General features: G+C 36.0%; 1 protein-coding gene across 3 annotated transcripts in view; it reads right to left on the bottom strand.

The window, feature by feature from the left end:
* Nucleotides 1-11,586: 11,586 nt before the first annotated feature.
* LOC110463067 (hemicentin-2-like) overlaps nt 11,587-27,673 on the bottom strand; it is a 20,395-nt gene continuing 4,308 nt past the window's right edge. The window contains exons 2-15 of one of the 3 annotated variants that reach the window (XM_021517406.1): nt 26,728-27,081; nt 24,728-24,991; nt 20,388-20,642; nt 19,286-19,567; nt 17,747-18,073; nt 15,578-15,877; nt 15,142-15,246; nt 14,862-14,883; nt 14,564-14,619; nt 14,329-14,356; nt 14,119-14,195; nt 13,581-13,608; nt 13,398-13,465; nt 11,587-12,778 (exon numbers count right to left, since the gene is read on the bottom strand). In XM_021517406.1, the coding sequence (XP_021373081.1) occupies nt 12,717-12,778; nt 13,398-13,465; nt 13,581-13,608; nt 14,119-14,195; nt 14,329-14,356; nt 14,564-14,619; nt 14,862-14,883; nt 15,142-15,246; nt 15,578-15,877; nt 17,747-18,073; nt 19,286-19,567; nt 20,388-20,642; nt 24,728-24,991; nt 26,728-27,081 (2,228 nt within the window). In that variant the 3' untranslated portion in view covers nt 11,587-12,716. The remainder of the gene's footprint in view (nt 12,779-13,397; nt 13,466-13,580; nt 13,609-14,118; nt 14,196-14,328; nt 14,357-14,563; nt 14,620-14,861; nt 14,884-15,141; nt 15,247-15,577; nt 15,878-17,746; nt 18,074-19,285; nt 19,568-20,387; nt 20,643-24,727; nt 24,992-26,727; nt 27,082-27,673) is intronic. The other 2 variants (XM_021517408.1, XM_021517407.1) reach the window with 2 other exon arrangements.

The raw sequence follows: 27,673 nt of genomic DNA, 5'->3' as shown, positions 1-27,673 counted from the left end.
CCCTCCCCCTTATCGTCGTCAAATCATCATAACACATCTAGGCGGCCATCGCTTCAAAAGTTCAGCTACTCCAGGAACCTCGAGATTTTAATGGTAGCGCTTATTAACTTTTAACCCATATTTAGACGGTGTATAGGGAAATTTGACATCCCAGCAAATATTTTCCGGATTACTATCCACCCGATAAACGCAAAAACGTAAAGCCCATACTGTTATCCCAATGGGCCAAATGGGTGCCATTTTATCCAAGATGGCGGATTATGCAAATTAGCAAAGTGACCGTCATTTCTCCATATGACATAAAAGCCAAGCCAATCACACACTAACATATTGCTGTACGATACAAATTTATTGGAATTTCAATTTGGGTCCGAACAGGTTCGGCAATCTGATCTTCTGACAGGAAAAGTTGAATAATGTTCAAAACGGACGTGCTATCATACTTCCTAGAACGGATTAAAAAAAGGGCAGAACTTGGCTCGGTTTCTCTATTGTTATGTCGATCTTAATCTCATTAGAGCTTGTGTTTTATTGTTAATACACGACTAGCCGACTTTCAATAATGTTTATCTTATCTCATTCTGAAAGTTGTATTCTGAATCAGTAAAGTTCAGAGATCAACAAAAGCTACGCTCTTTTAAGGCTTTGCCTGTTCCAATTAACTAACCACCACCAAAATAATCAATAAGGCTTGTATTATGATTACTAACGGAACCGGCAGTAGCTGACAGTGATTGGAGACGAATACATGCACATCGAGAAAAGGAATCACCGGTTCTATGTGCACGTTCAACACAAAAACGAATACCCTTAATAATATCACAACTCTTTTGAAAATATGTCTTTGAAATCAAAGACTTCCTCCCTCGATATAGTACTGAGCGTGTAACCACTGTGTTTCAAAATTGCAGAAAATAGAGAGTACCTACTATCATAGTGCACACACATTGTAATATTTTAGGTAATATTTTATTATTTTTTTCCTGCAGAATTATAAGTCACTTTGGGAGTTTACATGACAATACAAAACCATCTTTGCAATAGGCACCCTAACGGCCCCCTCATTGCCTGTTTCGTTGAATTTGCTATCATTTTAGATTGTGTATAGGCTATTTCATTCTGTGAATGATTTGCAAACCTCGAACGCTTGTGTTTGGCGGACGCCATCTTTGTTGATTCTAGTTTGTGTTATATCCCGTCGCAAGTGCTTTTATATACCCCGGGAGAGCGGGGTTATAGAAATATAGACCCCGGTAAGATATCCAATCAGAAAAAGTGTTACAAATTAAAAGGGTGACAAGTCCAGTTAACAGCCGGGGCCGATGTGGCAGATCTACATGTCCCATTCTATTCCGTCTTTTCGTATTGCAGAGTTATCTGCTCTTGTGAGCAGTTATTGATTGTTGCGTCATTTGTGTGAGAAAACTACGTCGTTTTCTAAACACATTATGACGTTACTCTCACAAAAAATTGTAAAAATCAATACCTGCTCACAAGACCAGATAACTCTGCAATACGAAAAGACGGAATACTTAACACATACACTGATCTAGAAATGTTTTACTCAATAAAACATCACCATTTTCGCGTCAAAATAAATAATGACGTCAAATGTATACCTCAATGACGTCATACTTATTCGTTCTTTTGGAAACCGTCATGGCCCCAGGGGTCGGGGTAGGAATTTCAATTTTACAATTTTGAAGCCTCATCTACCTCCAAGGATAATTCTCACCAAGTAAAAATAATTTCCTACAGAAAGTTGTCAAAATATACCCAAAAGTGTTATTTCCCTATATAAACTATAGTAAACTTTACCCCCTCCCCAAGGGAGAACGGATAGCTCGGGGGTCCTGAAATTTACAATTTAAGTAAAGCCCCTGATGATCTTTCTTTCCACGTAGAGAAAATCACTCTAGTACCTGTGAGTCTGGAGAAGAAGATTTTTGAAATATTGGATAATTTTCCCTTTGGGGCCCCGCCCTGGCCCCAGGGGTGAGGGGTAGGAATCCCAATTTTACAATTTTGAAGCCTCATCTACCAAGGATAATTCTGACCAAGTTTGAAAAAAATCAATCCACTGGTTCTTGGGAAGAAGTTGAAAATGTAAAAGTTTACGCACGACGCACGACGCACGACGGACGACGGACGACGGACGACGGACGACGACGGACGAAAAGCGATTGGAATAGGTAAATGGGGAAAGCTCAGGTGACCTAAAAATCATCCGGTACACGAACAGGTAAATGAGAACACATTTGGTATATTTGGATTTCAGAATATCCGCCGTCATGTCAATTCAACATCATAGCTGACATCTGCACAACCTTAAGTCGTTATTTCAACGATACTAAACGCGAGGACAATCGATATGCTATAGTAATTAATGTCATCATAAAAGTCCATGACGTGGCATGTTGATCTCGTGAACACCAATACCGTGCGCAAAGGAAGGAAAATTGTATATCAACCAATTTTAGTGAACGACAAACAACAATATTCTGACAAGAGAAATAGAAAATACAAAGCTATTTAGGAGTCATATAGCAAAACTGCAATAAGACTCTTATCAGAGAAATTTCAACTGTACTTGCTTGCAAACATCGAAAGAACTCGATCCAACAATCGATACATTGCGTCTTTCTAAGCTAACCCAATGAAGTCAAATAGGAACACTTGCACACGACTTACTTACTCGATCACACAGATAAGTAACAGATGTGGCACCATCCCTAGTGAGGACGGTCATTTATATTTAGGTCATCTACAAAAAGGTGTCTTACTGCTACGGTCACTGCAAACAGGTTGTTTTCTGTAATTTGCATGATTGACAGCCATATCAGGATTTTGTTTCGACACGACGCCATAACGCTTCATCTTAGATGACTTTGAAGACAAATGGATCATTATTTGTTCCCGGTTGTGTCGTGTTTTTGTTTGACCCGTGGAGCATTGGCACATATCACTGAATGTTTTGACAGGAAACAAATTGTGTTGGCGATGGCGCCATGGTTAGTACATGCGGTGGTAACCGCACCAGTGGCATTTTGTACCTAATCAAGATAAAATATTCTCACCTGTGCAGGTGCCAAGACAACACAGCTCTGCACGAAAGACCAACCTTTAAGGATATAAGGACAAAATCATCAATTTGCCATTTCCAGATTTTTGCTCGGGCCACAAATGAAAACTTTGCTTGATGCACAATTATATGCTTTTAATAGACTACAAACGATATGCTAGAGATAAGATTGGAAACATTGATGTTGTCAAAATTAAATAAGAAACTGATGAGAAGTCGCTGAAGTAAGTAGGTTACACAAGAATTAAACTGCTAGTGTCATTTGGCAGTATGCATAGTCTATGCGGCAAACTGTGAATGCGGTGTGAAGTTAGGTTGTTATTGTTTACAACGTAGTCTGCCTGTCATAAAAACACTAATGTTTACGGATGAATTTCATCTCATAAGTGTCAGACAGATAAGAAAACGGCAGTTTGATATAATCTCTCATTCGATACTATTTTTAAATATGTCCATATAGTTATATAAAATAAATTGCGAGTAGCGGGTACTTTCTTTTTTTATTTTCTAGAATTATATGCATATTTGTATAGTCATTGTTATCATTTAAAAGTTATAGGGGATCTCTGCATGTATAACGACGCAAATATAATATATATTTTAGCAATCACCATAAACTGATGTTTTTTTGTTTGATTCTTTATTTGCTATTTTCCAGTTTATTTTACTGAAAGCTAACAGTAGGTATCGAAATATCGATCATTGACATATTTGATATTCCCTCTCGAATTTTACTACAAACACTATGGGGAGACCTTTCATTCATATGCGTTAGAACATAATCGGTTCCATACATTTCTAAACGTCCCTATACCCCAATAACGTGACATTACAGTAGGAAACAAATATATAGATCACAGCTTAAATCATAGAAGGACGTGCCTCAATGTGTGATGTGTATGCGTGTATGCATGAGACAGGGTATTTTGGTGTATTTGCCACCTTGTGATAGCACGGATCTAATGCCGAATCAAATGTGTTATCTCACCGAAAAAACCCGGTTTAATTGCTTTAATTTTGTTTAACGTCCTATTAACAGCTGAGGTCAGTTAAGGACCTGCCTCCATGTGTGAAGTGTATGGCACGTGCTTGTGCGTGTGTGTATGCAGGATACTTGCCATGTTGGAGTGCTTTGTGCTTGCCTCCTTATGATAGCACGGATCTGATGCCGACTTTATAGTATCATCTTACTAAAATACCTTGCCGAAGGCACCTAGCACAGCATTCCGTCCAGTCACATTTTACTGACAACGGGTGAAAAAGTTATTACCATTCTCCTAAATACTGAAGCAGTGAATAACAACTACCATTTTTAAGGACTTTGTTATGTCCCAGCCTGGGGACAGAACCCATTGCCTTCCTCACCTGGGCGAACGCTCAACATTTAGGCCAAAAGTGAGGTGTTGCCAAGCAAGGCGCTAGTAAATAAAATGTAGTTAGAAGTACCAAATGTTGCTATAGGTGCAGCAGATAAATTTGGTCTCTTTTGTGTCCCCGAATAGAGAACACCAAAGCAAATACCCAAGTATGCAGGGGGTTACACATTATTCGCCTCATACGATACATGCAGTGGGTAACAGCAGGTTTATTCTTTTTCCGATCCCCCACCTGCAGGAGTGTACAGAAACATGCCTGAGGTACTCAACACAGTATTCAACCCGGTCACATTTTACTGACAACGGGTAAAGAAGTTATTGTCATTACCCTAAATGTTGAGCGTTAAATATGGCATATTTTTCCAGTTTTTATGAATTTTTAAGTACACCCCATTGGGGCCGATTTCTATTCAGAGTACAATAAAATGACAAAAGCCTTCTATATGCAAACAGTTATGATTTTATTCACTTTTTGCAAACCATTTACTTTTATATACCGACAAACTGGCCAAGCTTGTTGATTTCAAATAACTCATTACAGAAATACATAAACAAAAAAACAATATTCCATATTGCCATGCAATGCAACTTTTGTAATCCGTTTTGCATGGTAAATTTTAAAAAAATGTACAACAAACAATATACAAGCATTGACCTATTTTCAGGTGAATACGAGGATTTATTAACCCTCGAATGAGATATTTCCCTCGGCCGAATAATTGTTTTATTATATGACATTTCTATATTTTCAACCATGTGTAGCACCAACCCATACTTAGCATATTTCGCCATGATTATGGCACCTGCAATGAAATTCTGCCTACGCAGAATATGTGTCTCTGTGCAATTAAAATGACATTATATGAGCTGTTAATAAGATCAAAAACACCATACTGCGTAATATGAGTAAATGGGAGAAAACTCAATCAAACAAATTTAGTATTTATTTAAGTTAACAAAATTCATATGCATTGAAAGTACACTTTCAAGGGTAAAAATACAGTACCGTGTAACGGTAACGCTCGAGTTGTTTCGTTGCAGCATCAAACAATTTGTTGCATTCAGGAAATTCGGCACAATGCACGATATCCATGTTAGAACCGACACTCGAAAGGTATCGGTTGATACCATGCCGGATACTAAAGAGAGAACTACGTTGATATTTCTCACCGTCTTTCCTACTCATTTCCAAATAAAACTTCCGAAGAACATTGCAGAGTTCGAGCGCCTGCATGTCAACAAAGTCCGTGTCTATTGCTTTTACGTTCAAATATTCACGCAATACACAAACGGACGTGTCGGTAGCTTTAACAGCGTTTCTAGTTTCCTTTTGCACCAATATAGTTTTAAGTTGGTCATCGGAAACAGTTCCAAATCTTGACAAGCCGGGTTTGTTTACACTGTCGTCTGCCATTTTCTCTCCAGTGAGGCAACGACAATCCGTGCTTTTGATTGGTCAAAAATTCCAGCACAGGTTACTGGATTGTAATATTCACCTGTGAGGCGCCCGACGGGGTTTTGGACTGTTATATGCACCTCGCGTGCACGGATTCTGTAGGTTTCGGGGTAACATCGCCATATATTTAGACCTATAAGAGGTGTTTTGACCAATCAGCGTGTGGGAAAATTGACAGTTATATAATAACATCAGATATAGGTGAAAAAAACACATTTATTTTCTTTGTTTACCGTCTGAATTTTGAAAAAAATATGTATTGTTACGACACCCCACCCCCAGGATTTACCAATTTTGTTCATTTTGGTGGTGGTTTGGTCTTCAGCAAGACTCTTTAATCTCTTTGCTTGATTCACATGTCTAGAGTAGAGTATTTTGGGCTAATGATGAGGTACGTCTTCTATGTTGTCTGTGCATGCTATTATCATTATCTGATATGACATTGTGAGAAACAGTATAACCGTTAAATCAAGAACGTTCTACAAACACTTCAAATTCCTGCAAAATTTTGACGAGATATTCTATATACGGCCGCACAACGAACAGTCGTCATTTGTTTACAATCGGGGTTTCACAAACGGGCAGTAACTCATACCGAAAATATCGTCGCGATTAGGGGGAAATCTCAGATAACAAAGTTTCCCGATGTTGGCCGATTTCATTATACATGGAATACCGTAAGACTAAGTGTGAGAAATTGATTTTTTTACAATATTTTGATTAATAGACCACATTCTAAGTGCAAATTTAAACATTATACGCCAACAACCATCGATAAACAATCAATCAAAAAATAGTATTTTTTAAGAAGACTTCTTCAAACTAAGGATTTTAGATATGTTTATAAAGCGATAGTTGCTACCTACAAACATTATCCAGTTGAAAGGTAGGACACATGAAACAGAAAGTCAAATACAAATTTAAATGATGATATAGGTTGGAATAAAATGTATTTAACAAGCTTTCTGGTGGCAATTGACACAAAACTTCAAAATCTACAATTTAAGATTCTTCATAGAATATTACCGACTAATAACAAATAAAAAATGTCATTTACCTTCTGAATGCAATTTCTAGAGGATTCACATTCTGGCAAAATCTGTCCTACATGTCATACACTGAATGTGGGTAACACACTGATGCCACATTCTTCTGATTGTTGTTTCTGAGTGGCATATCCTTTCTGTTTCACTGTTTGATAAAATAAAAACAGCATCACAACGAATGATTAATCAATTACAGATAATATCATTGCATAATACCAGCTTGTCTATTATGATGAGAATGAAATGAGAAGGTCACACAAAAATATTATGACAGTATGTTTTTCATAAACATATAAGCATATTGAATTTCTCTGTCACAGATGTGTTATGCTGTACAAATCAACAATTTCAACATTCGGGACTGGTAGATTTAATATTGGGCTATTGAACATTGTCAATATTTACAATGAAAACAAAGGTTGGGTTAGTACAATGTTTCAAAATAAACTAGCAGGCTAGTTTGTGAAAATACAATTGTACACCTCAAAACATAAAAAAGAGTGGAGAATTTTTTTATATTTGGACAAATATAAAACAGGGACACTTGAAGGGATACATTTTGTTTTAAATATGGCATAGCGCACCAAATAGATAGGATATCTATTTGGCAAGACCTACCCGGTACACATAACTGCAGAAATTTCACAAATAAAATATCTCAAATTGAAATAATTCCAATACCTGAATACTAATTATCGATGGAAAAAAAAGTTATTGACCCAATTGATTGACTTGAACGTATACGTAATTGGATTATAATATTATAACCTTTATAATTGAATTGAATTACTTACTGACATACTCAGGAACATTGTGGGTGGACGGATATATAGTTGTCCCTGGCAGGAATGTTTTTGGAGAAAAGTCGTCTGCTCCATTTAGAGCATACAAGCCTAATGAAATAGGAAAAAAGCGGATATCTTAACACATATTAAACATATTCTCACAAGTAGGTAAATTCAAATATATTTTTTATATAATATGTTTTTTGTTTTGTTTTGTTTGAGTGATTGAATGCATTACGTTCACAGTTTTCTATACTGTTTTATTGTTGGGAGTAGACTATTTGCATGACAATAAATAGCTGTTTTTGTTAATGTTTCTGCCATTACACAATTTCTATTTATGTTGTGATTTCTGAAGCATTTGGTCATTAATCTAATAATACAACAAAAATTGTGGGTGGACGGATATATAGGTGTCCCTGACAGGAATGTTTATTGGAGAAAAGTCGTCTGCTCCATTTGGAGCATACAAACCTCATAAAATAGGAAAAACAACTGATATCTTAACACATATTAAACATATTCTGAGTCACACAAGTATGTACATTCAAATTCATTTTTATATGATAATAGTACACCTATTTTTTCTCAATGTGTACATACCTTGGAATCTTTGATCAAAGACGTATATACTATGTCTCTGCTCTGCTGTACATACTCATATTTAACAGCACGTGTTTTTCTTTCTTCCGAGTGTTCCAATGCATCTAAAGTACTGCATCATACTTAAGAAAGTGTGTCCTCATATTCTTAGATAAAGCACATTGATAACTATTGAAGTATACGACTTGCCGATTGACTTATTTTTGTGTTGAAACTGGAAGTCGCAGTGTACAATTTTTACACATGCAAGTAAGTCTGAACCCTTGTCCCACACGCCTGAACATGGCAACTATTTAGCACGATTACTAGCCGAAAAACGGGAAAGAAGTGACTGAACCAATCGTCTATATCTGCAGCTATCACACTATCATATCCATATACTTGAAATTGGATGGAAGATATTTTAAACGCAGTTTGTCATCTTCCGTAGCGAATGTAAACAATTTACAGAAAGTGTGCGTACAATAAAACGGGGAAACCCTGTCGCTTTGATATTTAAGTCGATTTGATTAATCATTGATACCTATAGTGTATAATATTGCTTGGATAATTAAAATTTATAGCAAGTGAGATTTCCATTTTCGTGCGAAACAGAAATAGAATAGAATATGATGTATGTCGACATTCCCGTTTATCTCCCTTTTCAAGGGGTATAAGTTAAGGACAAAAATCCCAGCCGGCGGATCAAATAACCTTAGTTGTTAATAGGACACTCAATAAAATAAACTTACAGTCGGCTACAGGACACGATTCGCACATTACGTTCTCCGCGTGATATATGTTGAGATGTCGGACGATTCACTTTCTCATAGATTGCAGGTACTCCGTTGCGTCTTGGAACGAGAGTCTTAAAAGATCGTTAAGAGATGTTGAAGCATTAGTAGGTTCTGTAGACAGACACATATCGAATGAGAGTTATCCAATATATGCCTGTAACCTTATCTCCTTTTGAAGAGTTTCCATTTTAGACGACATTGTAAATATATTTTTGTTCAATGACAATGTAGTCCCCTTGACAACTTGGTCGGTTGTGATGTTGTCACGTTTGAATATTGATGAACGTGAGCCGATCAATTACCGCGGTCCGACCCTTACCTTGACCCTGAAGCAATAGTTTAACTCTGCACCCAATCTTTGTCATATCAGACACCCATCGATTGACAGGTCTATTGCCGTTCGATTGTAGTTTTCCCCCAAAACTTCGTGTTCCCGTTTAACCTTTTGCTTCAAACCATAATAATACTATCGTAATTACACCTCGGTGGATCGACATCAATTGTATCTTATAATTATGGGCCTTTCTTAGCTTTTCTTCCAAATTAATCATGTAATGTATTGCTAAATTCAGCCCTGTTTGATTATCAATTATGCGCAAATTAAAGATATGCAGGGGTACTCATTTATTAATCTCCTCTCCGTTTACTAGCCGAGGTTGAATCATTCCAGTACCTTCATGTAGTATAACATGCAATACAAAGAAATACAAAAATCAAGCTAAATGCTAAAGTATTTTTTATTAACTTTAATGTATTTTTCAGAATGTAAATTATAGTTAACAAAATGGAGGTGACTAATTCATTTAAATATACGTCAACAGTTTTATTAGTACTACTAATACTAATACATACTAATGTGCTGATGTTTCAGTTTCCGCTTACAGATTAAGAAAGACGGCAACGTTAGATTATTTTGCGACATAAATGGTAAGTTATTGTACAAATATGGTCAAAAACAACGATATAATTATTTGAAACGATGATATATTACTTCATATCTCAACTATTAGTATTGTTGGTATACTACTTTGATCTGGTTTGTGATCAGTGAACTATTATAGGTATATCAATGGTAAGGAACATACATTGAAATGATGTCAAACATTAGACATGAAGTAAGCAAACATACGTTTAAGTAAGGTTCTAAAATTATTGATGACTTTGATATGATAAAAAATATATTCTTGCAATTGTAAATAATACGGAATACAAATATAATTGTTCAACTGAGTACGACATGTATATTGTCGTACATAAAACCACACTTTTTTTGTTTTGATAATGATTAAAAAGGCCACTTTTTGTGATAAAAAAGAGAGCGTAAAGCACATAATATTTTTTTTTTTATTATCCAGCCATCGCAATTATCACAACTATCTCATTTTTGTAACTAAGTATAGCCCCCAAAAAGGTAACATAGCAGAACTCTGTCTTTATCCGACTTATTAGTTACTGCTACGATTATAATTCGTATTGGTTTACGTCACACTTAACACACATGCTATCCACATTTAATTGAAGTACACGGAACAATAGCCATAACATTGTAAATTTTACCTAAGGTCGGTGTAAGAACAATCAAATGTCATTGCTATAGGAAAATGTTATCATATTAATTGGCAAGTCTCATTAGCAATGACTAAATTTGGTGGAATTGTATTTAATACAAACCAACGGATATGCTTTATGTATATAAAACATCACTCATCATACCTGATTTAATGTTCAATTATCTTCCCAGAACATGAACCAAATATCCATGCCAAATAAATTGACGTCGAAGATGTTGAGACGTGACATTACCATAATGTGTAATGGCTCTAAAATGTGCGGGCCTGGTTCTTGTTTCAAATCGTCAATTTGATCAGTGGATTACAGATTAACTGACTTAGTGACGTATGCATACACCCAACCATTCAAAAGCGGTCACACTATTTACGTATATTTTACGGAGTGAAAAGAAGCCAAGATGGCCTGTATTGCTAACCTGGATATTTACGCAAAAACGTTAAATATTATAACAAAAGTAGTATGACAAATACTACCTTAGAGATAGAGCCATTCCATTGGTAAATCCTACCAGCATCTATTTGTATAATTTCGAATCCCAGCCATTCAACAATGCTTCTCGCCAAATATGGCTGATTTTTATCTCACATTGTCAAAGAAGAAATCGCGCATACCGATATGGCCTAATTTCACCTTTGACAAATCTGACAATTTGTTAAAAGGTGTTTTTTATTATATCCACCATCCTCCCCCTCTTTACTCCCTCCACCACAAACGAAGGGAATACACAAAAAGACGATCTATGAATTGGCTTCTTTAAGGATTTTTTTTCCACGTAGGAAAAAGGTACTCATAGGTTTAGGGATATAAATTTATATCAATATATCTTCTAACTTCTAGTATCCTACAACATAGCGATGCTACAAGTCAATTAACTCGAAAGGCGTCCTTATTAAGCAAGCTTGCTTGTGTATGTACCTGAACCACTTTGACAACACAACTTATACGTACAATAAGCTGACACATATAAAGTGTTCTAATTACAATGTGATTTTGTATTCGGCTGAAACATTCCTTTTTATTTTTAATGGGTTTTTTGTTTGTTTTTTGTTTGTATACACAAAATGAAACATTTCACAAAACATTTCATATTTTATCAATAACACTAAGTTAATGCATGAAGTAATTGAGTTTCATGAACAAGTTTAGCACTTGTTTTTACTACTAAACGTAAATTTACCAATTATAAGGAGAGTAAGTGAGTATGATTGCCATAATAAAGGTATGTATTAGGTTATACAATTGACTAAAGGGTCTGTAGTATTAAGAGCCAGGAGCCTTAACATTACATGTCTAAAGTCTTCATTAGCTGACACATTTAAAACTTTTTCTTACAAAAGTTCATTTATTCTTCAAAAGTATTTTATGTAAGCCACGACAGACTTGGTCCAGCTACAAAGTACTAGTAACGCCCTACCCCAAGGAGTGTTAGTCTACAATCAGAACATACAACTCTGGTTTTATACATAGAATATGTTTTTAATATAAACAAGCAACAGTGATAAGAATAAAATCATATAAGGAATATTATAGTCAGTAAATACTCAGTATGTCTCTACCTGCGTGAGAGTATAACTACTCATTTATCAAAAAGTGAAACCTTCAAAGATCACGTCGTTATGTCCCGAGCTCACGGGATACTGATTACATTTGAAATTCCTCTCGTTATTCTGTTAGTTGTCTGAAGTGAATATTATATCCCAGAAGACCCGTACACACAGAAATGCCGATGTCCCAGTGTTCAGACCCACTGTCGAATTAAGCATTATGCTGAAACTTCATTTTATTACTAGACGCAACCTATGTGTCTCAATTTCCTACGTAAACAGACTGTTTGGTATTAGTTTGTGCAGGTGACACTCTGTATTGACCATTTCTTAATTGTTTTATTGATACCACAAGCATTCTACGTTTGATAGTTGTTTTGCCAAGGAAAATAATTTACATCCATCACAGTATTAAGTGAAGTTTCCTCGAGTTGTTTGTTCATTGTCATCACGTATCTTCGCGTACTGAAAAAAATCTAGTTTCCGTAATCAGCAGAACTCCCAGCAACGGCTGTATTGACGTATGCTCCCTTGTTACCTGTGAACAAAAGTAATAGGATTTCTTTTTGAATATTTTTAACCAACTAATCTGTGAGTTGAACGTGGTATCAATAAAAAACCTCAAGCTAAATATGCTTTTTCTTTCTCATTAAGGAAATAGTCAAATGCCACAATTGCCCATTTAAATAGTAAAATTTAAATAAATAAAATGTTCAAAACAATGCTCAATAATCAAAGATACAGGAGATCAAAATGTTGAATACTACTACAGTGTATATGTACATGAACAAACCAATGAACAAATTGATTAACTAAAGTAATATCAACAAATTAAAACATGCACTTTTATAATACCACATACATTCTTTGTGTTGAAGGTATGTCGGAAGATGAAACTGTTTTTGTCAATTTCTAATTACATTTGCTCATATAATAACTTATATGCATGTGGGATTCATCATTCCTGATTTAAAAGCATCTTGAAGGGAGTTAAGATTTCAGGGATTAAGTTGCATCAAAGCGTTTTTGTAAATTAATAATTACGAACTCAATGGAATGGTTTGTGTTTGGATTAGTTATGACTTTACTTTATTATGTAAAGTTTGGTTATGATACCGATCACCTGTCATTTATGACGAGTTTAGACAACAACTTACCAGACGTTACACCGTGGGGCTCATCATATATGTTTGGATTCGACCGACCCTCCAAAGACTCGTACTCTCTGTTAATACAAAAACATATACTGTGTCGGTCACATGTTGGAGATCGTATACCATAACTACAGAAATGTGTATAAACCATGGCAGTATATAGAATTGCTGATAACAAATACTCACTTGGCAATGACTGTTTCTTTCTGGTGACCTACAAATACAGACAACCAAACATAATTGTGTTAGCCTGGGTAACATTAAAATGCATATAAATATATCAACTTGATGACACTGGTTTATCTCACATTGGGAAGTTATTACTCTTACTCATCCAAGCAGTTTTTATTCCTGCATTCAAATCAGCATGCATTTTGTTTAAATGTAGATGAAGAGGCGTTAAAAAAAAATGTTTACCCGTTTGCTATCGGACAATCTAGATAAAAAACAATTCAATAACGTTTTTTTTAATAAATTCTTTCACCCAAATACAAAGTATATGAGTGAGACATTTAAATATCTATGCTGCACGAAATTTATCATCGCGATCTAATTTTGATCTGGAAAACCGGGTTTCCGCCAACATCAAGATCAAACTAGCGCATCCGGACAAAAAGAGATATACATTGTCAAAACTGCTTTCCTGATTGACAAATAAAGTTTATATATATGTGTATACTGTGTAAGGACAATTGACATGCATCAGTCTCAGTGTGTGCTTTACCTTCAGGATGACTTCCGATTTCAGAGTATATGGACGGTTTGGCAATTGCATTCATATCGAGTTGTTCATACGACGATCTATGTAGAAATAAGTAGCACAAAATAAGAAAAAAAATCAATATTTGATTTAAAGCATTAAATGATTGTTGATTTGTGTAGTAAGCATAACGCCACAATGTTGTATTTTAAGATAGAAAAAATATATAATTACCGCTCTTCCTCTTCAGGAGGTGCCACGTCTGTAAGATAAACGGATAGATATGTATTTAAACAAACAAAATGTTCAATTCAATACAAACAAAAGATTTACCTGTACGTTATATAAAACATATTTTTCATTGCTAAAACTCATCTACATGTTCTATAAATTGAAACAAAAAATATTGCTCATTGATACCTTGGACCAAACGAGTAAAAGATTATAATGCATTCTTTGCTGAAATTACCTTGTTCTGAAAGTTGCTCCTTCTGAAATTCTCTGTGTTTCAGATGCTGTCTTTTGCTGAGAAACAATATATAAAGACCATTATATGTTTACTGATACATCATCATACTATATGATCGTATTGTGGGAGAATTGTTTGTGAAATAACATGCTATTTTCTATTAATCATAATGTCAAAACAGAACAATTCTGACAAGATGTGGTATTATAAGTATACACTGTTCATAAAAAAATTGAAAGAAGTTATGATAAAACGAATAAGATGTCGACAAAGTTTATCTCAAAATGCATTTACTTACATGAATGGTAGTCTACCATACCCTGTACAATTATAAAGGGATAAGTTATTATAGCGAGTTCTGTAATGTGAAGAAATAAACACACTTTCTATTTTTTTTATGAAATACTTCAGTTGTCTAGGAGACGTTCTTTGCATCATTTAGAAAAACAAATACTGTATTTGTATATAAGAACAATTTATAAGTATGAAATAGGAATATCTTAGATCCTTATTTGAAGATTATTCAGTAAATATGGCATTTTTTTTTTTCAATAAATAGTTAGATAATTAATACGTACGACTTATAAATATTCCGAGTCCTACTGTCAGCAGGAGAGTGAACACACCAGTACACGTTAGGGAAACTCCTGTTACGTACATGTTGTCGGTAGCACTGGATAGTTCTTTTAAAAAAAAGCACATACATCAGTCTGTATCACCCGAAACGTTGTGTTGTACATTTCTTTATTGGATATTGAATATGAAATCAACTGCAACATTTTAACTCCGTTGGATTAGGAAGCAGGGATGTTGCCATCAAGAAAGGTAGCATATGTGATCGGGAAATAATATAGAGGTAAAATGCTAAAATGCTCAAAATCCCAATATCTTAACTTTCCTAAGCGTTTTAATATATGTTTTCTCTTCCACATATTTCTTTTGTAGATGGTATGCAATTTCAATAGAAATTTTGAACATATTAGCAATACGTGATACGCAAGGTAAATAACGAACCTTCCCGAACTGTACATCCAACGGCTTCGATCGATGTTGTATTTCCATGTTCGTTGTATGCTGCAATTTTAAAGGAATACAGTCGTTCTCCCTCCAAATTGTCTACATACAGACTATAGATGTTACTTCTTTCAACTTCATATGGAATCGTCAAGGGGTAAACCTGCTTTGAGTTCAGAAATCCATTACTGCTGAATAAAACACGGTAAAACTTGGAGTTTCCGCCGTCCTTCCACGATACTTCGGCAGTCTTAGGCTGTCTACAGTCAACTGACAAAATTATTGGGAAGCTTGGATCTCCTGTTGTATAGATATAAACGGTATGCCTAAAGCTCATTTGAGGTGTAAAACACATATACGATAATAAAGCATGATGTGGTTGATTACAAGGTGTAAAAGCGTCCAAATATAATCATTAAAGTAATTTTCTTTTGTGTAAGCTCTGGTCAATGTACTTTTTTATAGTAATGCATCGATTTTAATTATATATGAAACATTTGTATTTAATGTATTTAACTTTATTTGTATTGTATTCAGATACAAATGTAAAATGTAAAGGCAGTTTCTTCTGATAAAAAGTACCCTTCTGAAGAAACAACATATCTGATACAGCGTAACAGTGTGATATTATAGTTCGTGCTATTGAGTGTATGCATGACTCCAATGCTTTGCTACTTAAACTTCAGAAAACTATCAACATACACATCTTTAAAATTATGATCTTATTAGAACAGTTTTAAGTTTTGAAACAAACTGAAATTTCTCTTCAATTGATGGCTCTTGCCTAGACAAGGAACAAGAGGCCATAGAAGGACCTTGGTGCCCACCATGAACGGATCTTTGTCGGATCTACAGAAGATGATCTTTTACACTATTTGCTCTTCATTTTCCTTATATGTACTATTACCCAGTGTATGTTGGAATTTCTAAACAGGAACCTTGTTTTAACTTAAATCACTGTCATGTCATGTTATTCGCCACTGTGCAAAACGTTATTGTACAAGATTTGCGTAACTATATGCAAAATGCTTAAGATGTGTAATTGGGAATGCTGTCAATCACGGATGATTTATCATTAGTGCAAGGATACATTTAACAAAGGAACCAAGAGAAACATGCATATATAAAAGTGATAAAAAATTGAATAGTCAAAATACAATATGGCTGCCTGGTTGCCATCTGGGTTATCTGATTCGTCCCAAAATTTAGTTTGCGTAAGTACAGACTATGAAAAATCCTCGTGTGAAAATCGTGAACCCTCATGTAAACTTTGAAAATAAATTCCCTCAAGAACTGTCTGAGAAATAGCGGTAACAAACGTTCTCACTGAAAAGACAAGATGGCCACCATTCTGCCATCTCAGTTTTACCCATCAGCCCAAACGTCGATATGCATATCTAAAGACCATGGGGAACATTCATGTGCAATTTGAGAAAGATCCCTCTAGTTCTTTCTGGGTAAAAAATGCTAACAAACTTTAACTCTTTAATTTCAAAATGGCCGCCTGTCGGTATTTTTCGTTTTCCCAACTATTGGGGACAAGATCAACCAAAATAAATCTGCTGCACCCATTTCAATATTTGAGATCTTTGTCCATGTATTTCCTTTCTACTTCTAACTACTTTTTCTTTTTTAGCGCCTTGCTTGGCTTTAATACTGAACGTTTGCCAAGATGAGTAAGGCCATGGGTTCTGCCCCAGGCCGGGACATACCAAAGTCCTTAAAATGGTAGTTGTTATTACATGTACCTGCTTGACATTCAGCATTTAGGGAAATGACAACAACTGGTTCTTCCGTTTTCAGTATAATATGATCGGGTGAAATGTTGTGCTGAGTGCCTTCGACATTGTATTTCAGTGAGATAGCACTATTAAGTCGGCATCATATCCGCGCAATCACAAGAAGGCAAAAGCACTAACGTTAACTAACGTAACCTGTATACGATCTGATGATGGCGGTTTAAAGTTCTAAAGAAACAAATTTGCAAAAGGTCTTTCTATGACTGAGTGCGAAAAACCTAACGCAGACCCGATATAATACATTTTGAAACAGTGTTCGAGTAATTCACATTATTATCAAATCAACGATTACCCTATAAGAATATGAGTATTTCATTCCTGAACATGACAACATGTTAACAAACCTATAATAACTACGGCCGATACTCACGTTGCGCACGAACTGTATAGCTGACCATTGCACTTCCCTGGCTGTTTGTTGCTGTGACATTATACAATCCAAACCAGTTATCTTGTATATTCGTACGTGTTCCCTCTGACACAGCAGATAGATTAATCATCTGGAAGCTATTTTTAATAGCAAAGTTGTCCGCCCCATTTACAAGTTCTGTGGCACATGTCAATGGGGTGAGTTGAAAAGTCCATGTGAACACTGGTTCTGGGTTTGAGATGAACATGGCAAGAATAGTTAGGGTTTCTAACAAAGCAAATTCAAACGTTTGATAATCTTTCGGAATCTGGTACGGACGTGGCTTACCTGGAATGAGAAAACAAATATCGATCATAATTTATTTGTCTGCAATTCTGAAATGGTGAAAAGAGAAATCATGTTAGTGGCCACTATACGTTAAAAGTACCAAAAAGCCACAGAGATGGAATTGAACTCCATCGAATTCATATAAAATTAACTCCGGGGAGATGCTTTTATTCTCATTAAAAAGTCTAAAACAATCACCAAAATAGTGGGCTAGTTTGCGCTACATTGAAAGGACATTTTGTTTAGCAGTAAACATGTCCACGTTATTACAACTCTGGGGAGGTAAGCTATTTTCTTTCTTCAATTAACTATTCTGTGCTGTTCGGTATGTCTGACTCGAATTGATGTTGATTGCAATCAATCGAAATAGAACAAAAAATCGCTAATAACGTAATAAAGTGTGTGAAAACAACTTGTTTGTCTAGGAACAAACCCATTATTAATGGTGCTTTTACATTGTACTAATGCAGAATTAATATTGTTTCATCATTGAAACTACTGTGTTGTTATTTACATTTACTTAACATATAATGTTCATGTTCCAGCAATGATATAAATACAGTTGTACTTGATAACAGAAGTTGTTAAACTATAAAAATGCTCATGGATCACCCAACAAGCGGATGCTTACCGACTAAATATTGCCTGTTGAATTCAGAAATGACTTGACTAATGTCGCTGAACAAACACTTCATTTAGGGATATTGACCGATATCTTTAGTAGATTGAAAAACAATAGCATTACCACCTTTTCCTTCGATTTGCCCGTGACCGTGCAATATCTGATACTCTCTTTCCATGACAAACTAAATGACTAGAACGTGTAGAACGGGAATTGTGACATTATATAATGTCACTATTTATTACTCTTTCAAGAAGCCTACATTTCGGGCTGAAGCTTGATTTAATGAATTGTGCTCTATTAACTGCTTAGAACAAGAAGTCTTTTACAGAAACAATAACATCCCATTGAATATATTCCTTTTCTGCTTTATCACATAGATAGAAGTTTAGATTTCTTACACAAATGTATGAGTTCGCGGACTCATGAAAGAGTGGTCGCTATGATATTGATATGGTGTTTATCGTACTGTTGATGTGATCTATGTAAACGCTATTGAAACAATAGATAACTAAGAACAAGACAATACAATAAAACAAACGAATAAATTCCAAATGGAAGCTCATAGTCACTCAGTGGGACTAACTTACACAAAACGTTGATATATGTGTCCCTGGTAACCGCTGTGTTAGAGACACTGTTCCTAGCAGAACATGTATACAGTCCTGTGTCCAGACAGCCAGCAGTAGTCAGGGTGTAGGTACTCTCCAGTACATCCGGGGTGGCGAGAAGAAGGCTATTATTGGCTTTATAGTACCAATGAATTGTAGACGGAGGGTAACTCTCTACCCTGCATATAAGTGATTTAGGTCCGTTCTCAGTGACATTACCGTCTCCTTGTGTGTAGCTAAGACTGGGTAATCTGGGAGGAACTGAAATGAGTCATAGTTATACACATGTGTTGTACAAAATTGGTGGAATAAAACAAAACGTACAGTTGTTGGCTCGCACAACATCACACGATGTGCGGACCATGCACAAACGATACAAATCTGGATGAGTTTGCTTGTATACATCCTGTTGCCAAGGACACGTACGTAACTCGCCGAGTTGTGGAAATCAAAATTAATGGAAGCCATGCACAGGCCAGGCAAAACACTCTTATCAAAATGGTATATACACATGTTCTGTTTCCTGGGAGTTAGGTACCCTTCCTGACCAAATTTGGTTATTCCATGAGAAATGGTATAGGAAATAAGCTTTTGACATACGTTTTCGATGTCAGCGATATGCTGTCAAAGCATATACATGTATCACAGTTGACCTGTTTTTCATCAATTGCACTCCAACGTCCTAAAATATACATACATGCTAAATTAATCCAGACAGGGTATGCAAGTGCAGCATGAGAGGGTATCTTGAGTTAATAAATCCTGGTAAAAACGTATGAGAAATTGGCCGCCGACACACGTTTTCAAAGAGTAAGATCAAAAGGTCAAGCCATGAGTCCACTACGACATATTTCTCAAAACATTTCATTCTGCCACCTCAGGAAGCACTTGTTGTCGTTGGCGTGTTCTGCTTATTTGGGAGATCTTCAATATGTTTAGCAAAACTGAACTAAAAAAATAGAAATCGATGTAAGGTAATAAGCTACATTCAGTATCTCAGTGTCAGACAGAGTTTGTAGAATATATTTATGTAAGAACATGTATGTGTACACCTTTCTAATATATACGGTAATATACATACATCTGACAATAAGGTTCCACGTTTTTGTTCCTTTACTGACAATGTTGTCGGCTGTACACGTGTATTGTCCAGCATTGTTCCTGGTGGCCACATATAGAGACAGTGGGTTTGGATAACCTCTGCCAGCTTTAGACCAGATGTAGGTACATGGAGGTCTACAGTCAGCGGAACATAACATTTCTGGGATGGTCTGGTTCTCAATGCTATCCAACACATCTGACTCGGACTTAAATGTTATACTGTCTCCTGGTCCATCTAAATATAACAATGCGGTTCACTATTCAGCAGGTTAATATGATATATACAATAGCAGCATTTTCTACGGGCAAGTTTCCACTTGTTGTGGGACCCAATGATGACCGAATGATATATAACCGATAGAAGGACACTGTTCGAACGTATGCTGAGCAATTGACCGATACTATCTCTCAAAACGAACCCCACAAGAACGGCCGTTATACAGATGTCTGGCCGAACTGGCCGTTTGAATGGCCTGAAAGAACCAATGGTATCTAAGGCCATTTAACCGCACAATATAGCTTAATCACGCATATAGCTAAACCGGTCAATCTTCTTCACTACGATAAAATGTCATTATGTGTAAATTACCCACCCTCACCAAACTAAACGCAGCGAGCAACGTGGTATTGAAGTAAATGTAATAAGCGGGTATTTGTCTATAGAACGTAAATGTATCAACGGATGAAAAGCACCATCATACCACTGATTTTAATCGTCATACGCATGAGGAGAAATACAAAACTGCACCGTGTGGTTAGCTTTACCTAAAAGCAGAACACAACATTTTGGCTCAAACAAAACACGGTGTTCATCCCTAGAGACCAACCAAGCAATTATTTCTTTATTTAGATATCAATTTACTTGTATATTAAACATGCCCAACTGCTCCCCCTGCCCCGTCTATTTCTTAGCAAAGCAGTCAAATCGACGATGAGATCCTCTTCGGCCGACACAATTGGTCAGCATATGCAATTAACCACAAGGTTTACCCTTACTTAAGACGAGACTAGATACTCATGACCGATTGCACACCTTTGTTGGGTGCACAGATTAGCTGTTAGAACAACACACGGAACGGTCAATGGGTATGCAAACAAAAGTATGATAATACTGCTAAACTTTTTACTTTAAAATCGATGGATATCCAGAAATTTATGTCGCCAGTTACAGTTATTCTGATTATCAGCAATCAGAAATACAAATCTTGCCATTTCATTAAAACAAAAATGTATAAAGTCCTGTGTCCAATCGGTTCCGATGTCTAAAAGGTTACTGTGACTATTCTGCTATTCTTTTCATTAATAGGAATGAAGTTTGAATTCAAAGGAAAAGAAACACTTTTCTAATTTTTGGTCTGAAATATATTCATGGGAGAACAATTGTTTTGAAATTGATTGTTAAATCTTATATTTTACTTAAATTTGTTTCTTCTTCATTTATATACGAATACATAACTGTATTATGTTATATAAATAGGTCACAGATATCAAACACAATCTCCTAAATACATTTTGTTTCATTTACTCTTTACATTATGAAAAATAAAATGGAAGGACAAAATGTTAGATTGTTTTTAACATTACCAGTGTGTTGTGGGATCGACTCATAATGGGAGTTCGAGGGACCGTTTCGGTCATCAAGGCCCACACTAGTATCACCTTGTCAACTCAAATAATTCATGTACATAGCCAATTATCTAAATTTAAGTTATAAGATTGCACATCTGTGTAGAAGGAGAAAAGTTACGTGATTTTGTAATCTACTCTCAACACCCACATTTGATACGTTTGAAAAGGAAACATTAGTTTAGTATCTTCACTCTCAAACAGGAACGTAGGCTATTGCTCAATTGATATTGTTTGGACTGATATCAATTACATCATAGGTGTAAGGTCAAGGTCATGTGATGAAAGGTCAATGTTATGAAAGTCAAATCATCCTTGATGGAAGACGGTGCTTCTGTGAGACATACAAACTGTTGTTAGGAATATTAAGCATACATTTTGTATTCTGACCCCATATTTGACAAACCTTTATTTTCCGGGTCGAAATCCATTTTAGAAGGTCATATACCCCCATGTAATGGGGTTTACTGAAACCAAGTACCTACAGTAATTGACGGATACTTTATGTTTTAGTTATATAGATAGAATACAGATAAGTATAAAGTATCAGTAGTTTTCTTTTTTATTTCTTGTATATTATATACTGATGGTGTTCAAGAACCAGTTGATCAAATCTTGTGAGCTTATAAGAAAATAGTAAAATCCATAATAAAACCTAGCTAAATTAAAACATGTGATAATACCGGGTAAATGATCACATGGTAGACACACATGTAAATTTTGAAAAAAAAAAAATAAGTTAGACTTTTAGCAGACAGAGTCCATATGGTACAATTTCCAAATAAACTTTAAAGAAAAAGCTGACAATGTGTGAATAACTGAGCCTAGAACATCAAAGACCTATAGAACTGCGACAGACAGCTGACCACTGGTGAGATCACTACTGTAGCATGGTAGTGTAAACAAACACAGTGGCTAGGTATATTACTGTCTCTAGCAGCAAACCCCTCCCTATGTGACCATCACAATTAGTCACACTGATACCGGTAGGTCCTACCGGATACCCCAGTTTGAGAATAATTTGGTCTACAGTCATTTATTACAGCAATGAGGTCAAAGGTCAGATTACAATTTAAAATTTCATACAGCAATATCTTAAGAACCGTTTAAGAGATGTTAAAATGTCTTGTGTTCTACTTCCCAAATTTGGTCTGAAGTTACCTATATTTCGGTTTTATGTTACAAAAGAAACAGGTGAGCGATACAGGCCCTCTGGGCCTCTTGTTTGTCGGTAACCGGAAGTACATATCCCTAATCACGTGACATGAATATGTAGACCCCATAATACAACAAAGTCAGCTGTGACACAACATCTGTCTTACAAACATCAATAATGAATAAACGGGTTGCTTGTTGTATATTATGCTACCGCAATATCTTTGGGGATGCCAGTGTCAAATTACATATACGTTATAAACATATAACAGGACAACGATTAGGTTGGTTTTCGGGATGAAACTCATGTTCAGTAACTAAGGTTGGTGCCATGTGATTGCTGATTTTTTTATATATATATTTCATCATATTATACTTAAGCGACACTAAAAGATGTCGGCGAATTTAAAGTTTGTCCTTCACAAGACTTCTACTTTTTTCAAAACCTAAAGGACTGGGGTAGGGGTCACGACCTCAGCCCACTTCATCGGTTTAACGACAAACGGTAAACCTCCGGTCTGTGGGAACAAAATTCAATAAACATTGTCAATTCTGTTCGAATTAAACAAAAGCATAGCCGCTAAAATAAAGAGTTGTTCGAACTATCCAAGTCGACATCGGCAAAAATCACGGCAAACAGCCAAGTCATTGATACGGAACAATGACGGCATTATTGCGATATATATTTGCAAATCTGGAGATGGATAGTGGTATATATATCTTTCTCATATTTACTTACATATTGATAATCAATTATTAAGTTCAATTGCAAAGCAGAGACAAGTATGTAGGCTGCAAAGCAGTAGATGTTTTCTCGAGTAATGACGAAAGTTCAGTTGTATTGATCAGAATGCGGAGAGTGGATTAAAACTGCAATTACGGATTAATAATTCGATCGACCACCTGGTAAGATATTTTTGTTTTGGCACATTTATAGGTAATGCATCAATTTAGTCATAATCAGTGATCGCTGGCCAGGTCGCGATTATATAATCAAATTGTAATCACAGTAATATCATGACAATACACACGTCTGTCAGCGATGTGACGGTAAGATTCCGCGCTGTCGATGCGCAAATAGATCAAGTTTAGGCGAGTTTCGCGAGGCTGTTATTGCATCTCCGATAGCCAACCTTGATCAATAATATTACGTAAGCTCAGTACTCAAGTTGTGTGTTCAAACAATCCGAAACGTGTGTAAGCAGGGTCCGAACTATCACTAGACAGAAAACCATTATTTTTATTGTTCAAAAAGTGTACTCGAACTATCCGTCTATTCGAACTGACCGGAGGTTTACCGTAGTAATGCATTCCGATTTGCAAAACGTACAGTACCGTACAAATGCCATACAGTTTGTAAATAGTTTAGGTTTCGATAACATCACCATAAGCATAATATACTTTTGAATGTATATTATATACCTAGTTTGTTTAAACCGGATAACATTGAATAGTAAATACATCAATGTGGCGTGAGAGAGATTTAAAGTGTATGATTCCAAGAGAAGGTAAAACTGGTTTGATATAAAATATAATTACAATGTACGTTTACACTGGTAGTGATACCTGACGTCCCGATAACATTCCAAGCAGTACATCTGTATGTCCCGTGCTTTGACCTGTCCAGTTGTCCCAGTGATAACACAGCTGAGGCGGTAAAGTTGGTGTTGTCAGGTTTTGTCCACACAAAGGTACAGCCGGGTCTACAGTCAGCTGTACAGGTGATGTCCGGTAACGTTTCCCCCTCATTTCTGGTGTACAAAGTGTCCTGTGGGGACAGGGCTAGGGAGGTTCCAGGACCATCTACAGGTACATTTGTAGTTGTCACATACATATTATTCAATGTCAGGTTTCTCTATGGATCCTAAATGCACTAAGTATTATTGTTGAAATGTTATTTGAATGGTGGAAGCAGTAAACATGGATATTAACTAAATGCTAAATGAATCTTCAGTTAAAACGGTGAACAGATATCTGCTTTTTGGGGTATTTTATCTAGTTCGGCAAGCAATCCAGAAATGTTAACGAATGTCATACCAAGACAAACATCTCTTAATTTTAGGCTGTGTGTTTATTGTTTATATACAAACATTGGGTAACGTTATATGTTTGAGGGGATTTAGCTTCCCGACATTTCGAACATGTGATTCGCCAAATACGCACTCTTGCGGCCTTATTTCGTATTTCAGATATGTTTGTCCTTGACGTTCTCTTGAAAAGTTTGAATACGGGCATTATCAGTCAAAGGTCAAGTACAAATACTAAGTATGTAACGAGTATCACTACCCTTATCACCAATCCAGCAGCCGCACATTCCTTGGAAGACTTTCATCAAACATAATAGATCTAGTTACATTTGCATTAACGATAATCATTGGTCAATGGTCAAGGCCATAGTTACTATCTAATGATGGAATTACACCATCATAATATTAAGTAATAGTCCAAAATGCAATGTTTCTTTTTCGTACAAGGGTAGAATGTTGTTTTTTCTACATATACAAGGTTGAAGTGAATGGCTGTTACATCCTATTTCAGACAGTGTTTTAAAAATAAAATCATTTAAATACCAATTCTTATCGGCACTCTATACTCAATGGTTCAACTCGTTTGTTTCTGTACATTGTTGGAGTAACATACCAAACGGACCCTATCAAACATAGCCCGGGCCGTGATTTGATTGACCTTGCTTGACATTTATCGATACTAATGACCACGATAAAGTTGGCTATACTTCTAATTTGCCAAAATGTATGACAGCAATGTTTTTTAAAGATGTGTGCTACGACATTGTAATTACAGCACTGAGGCCTCGGGAACAGAAACCGTATTTCATACCAATGTACATCAGAGTTAAATCAGTTTGGAAACAACAAATTACTGTATAGTATTTTAGAAACATTGAAATAATATTTTAACCAAGCATGTATAAAGCGGAACCAGCTCCCTCAGATCACCAGTTAAACTACACACAGAACAAAACCTACATTGCAGAAGATGCTGTGTTGAATGTAACACCAGGACAAACTGCATGTGCCGTAGTTCAAGAAAAATCATAGATTACGCACGAGGCAGATTCCAAATTGTGTGGTTTCGTTTTTCTTTGCGTTATTTAGAGAAAGTAATGTTGCAGCGATGTCCCTTCCGACATAGTTGTCGTACTAGGTAGAAACAAAAACTTTATAACAAGTGAATATATACAAAGTTTACATAAAAGTACCTTTCCCTGAAAACTGGATCATGTAGCTTACAGGATATGAGTTTCGGCAATAATTTGAGCGAATCTTGCTAAGAAATCATGTCACATAATATAATGCAAGTATACTTTAAAATAAATAACATGTTTCTGAACTTCCATAAACCGGGACAATTTGAAATAAAAAGATTTTTATACAGTGCAAATATGGCGGGGTTCATTTTGTCACGAGGCGATGTTAACGACCTGGATCATATGTAATATTTTAAACAAACATAAAACATTTCATTTTTTTATATTATGCATTGCAATTGAACTTGACATTTATATATTTGAACCCTACCTGCCACACTGAGTGTGAAGTCCGGACTGTCCAGTATTTGATCAGTCAGTTTAAGGTTGGTACGTTTACAGAACCACACGGATCCATGATCTCCCGTCTGTGGCTGTATGACCCACCGGAACACTGTACCACGTCCTCCAGTCGACGTGGATACACAGGAACAGACATCTGGTGTACAGAGGTCGGGCGGGTTGTAACATTGACTACCACCTACTTGTACACTACCTACTGGAGTAGACGCGTCAGGACGATGGTAAAAGCTAACAGCAATGGCCTCATCTGGTACGTCACACGTCAGAGTAAAGTTATTCCCGGGGACAGCGTACTCAGACGACCCGGTCAGTGTTACAGCATCTGTCATGATAAAATAAACTTGTATGTGTAATATAATCAATTAGGTTTAAAATTAATTGGAGGTTCGTGTTTTGAAAATAATGTTTTCACCAAAAGTTCGATTAAAATGCACAATTTGTTTAGAATCATACATGTTATTAATTTATGAAAGCTGTATAACGCAACAATAAGGGAGCCCTACTTGTTTTGAATGGGTGTCATCAACATTGCAAGTAACTTCATCGAGGAAAAACGTGCATTACCATAAACTGGTACCCGTTACCTGGTCATTAACATGTACTTGGTAACAGGTAAGGGTGCTTGGTAACATTGTATCGGCGTGTCCATTACGTACATCTATATGATCTTATATCTACACACAAGGTCTTTCTAAAACATTTTTGGTACGTGATATGCCATTTAATGCAGGATAGCCATGCAGATCCGGCTAATATGTGTTATGGATATGGCATGGCTAGTCAGAGGAACCTGGATTAGGTCATGCAATATACTTATGTTATCGTTTATCAGCTCGGTTAACTTGTTACCGAAGGCTAACTATTGCAAAAATGGCGAAGTAAACTTAATCAATATACAAATGTAAGTAAACGTA

The sequence above is a fragment of the Mizuhopecten yessoensis genome, unplaced genomic scaffold, assembly GCF_002113885.1.
Source record: "Mizuhopecten yessoensis strain PY_sf001 unplaced genomic scaffold, ASM211388v2 scaffold10865, whole genome shotgun sequence".
In the NCBI taxonomy this organism is placed as follows: domain Eukaryota; kingdom Metazoa; phylum Mollusca; class Bivalvia; order Pectinida; family Pectinidae; genus Mizuhopecten; species Mizuhopecten yessoensis.
Note: the sequence above shows the minus strand (reverse complement) of the source record. Positions and strands in the feature narration are given on the sequence as shown.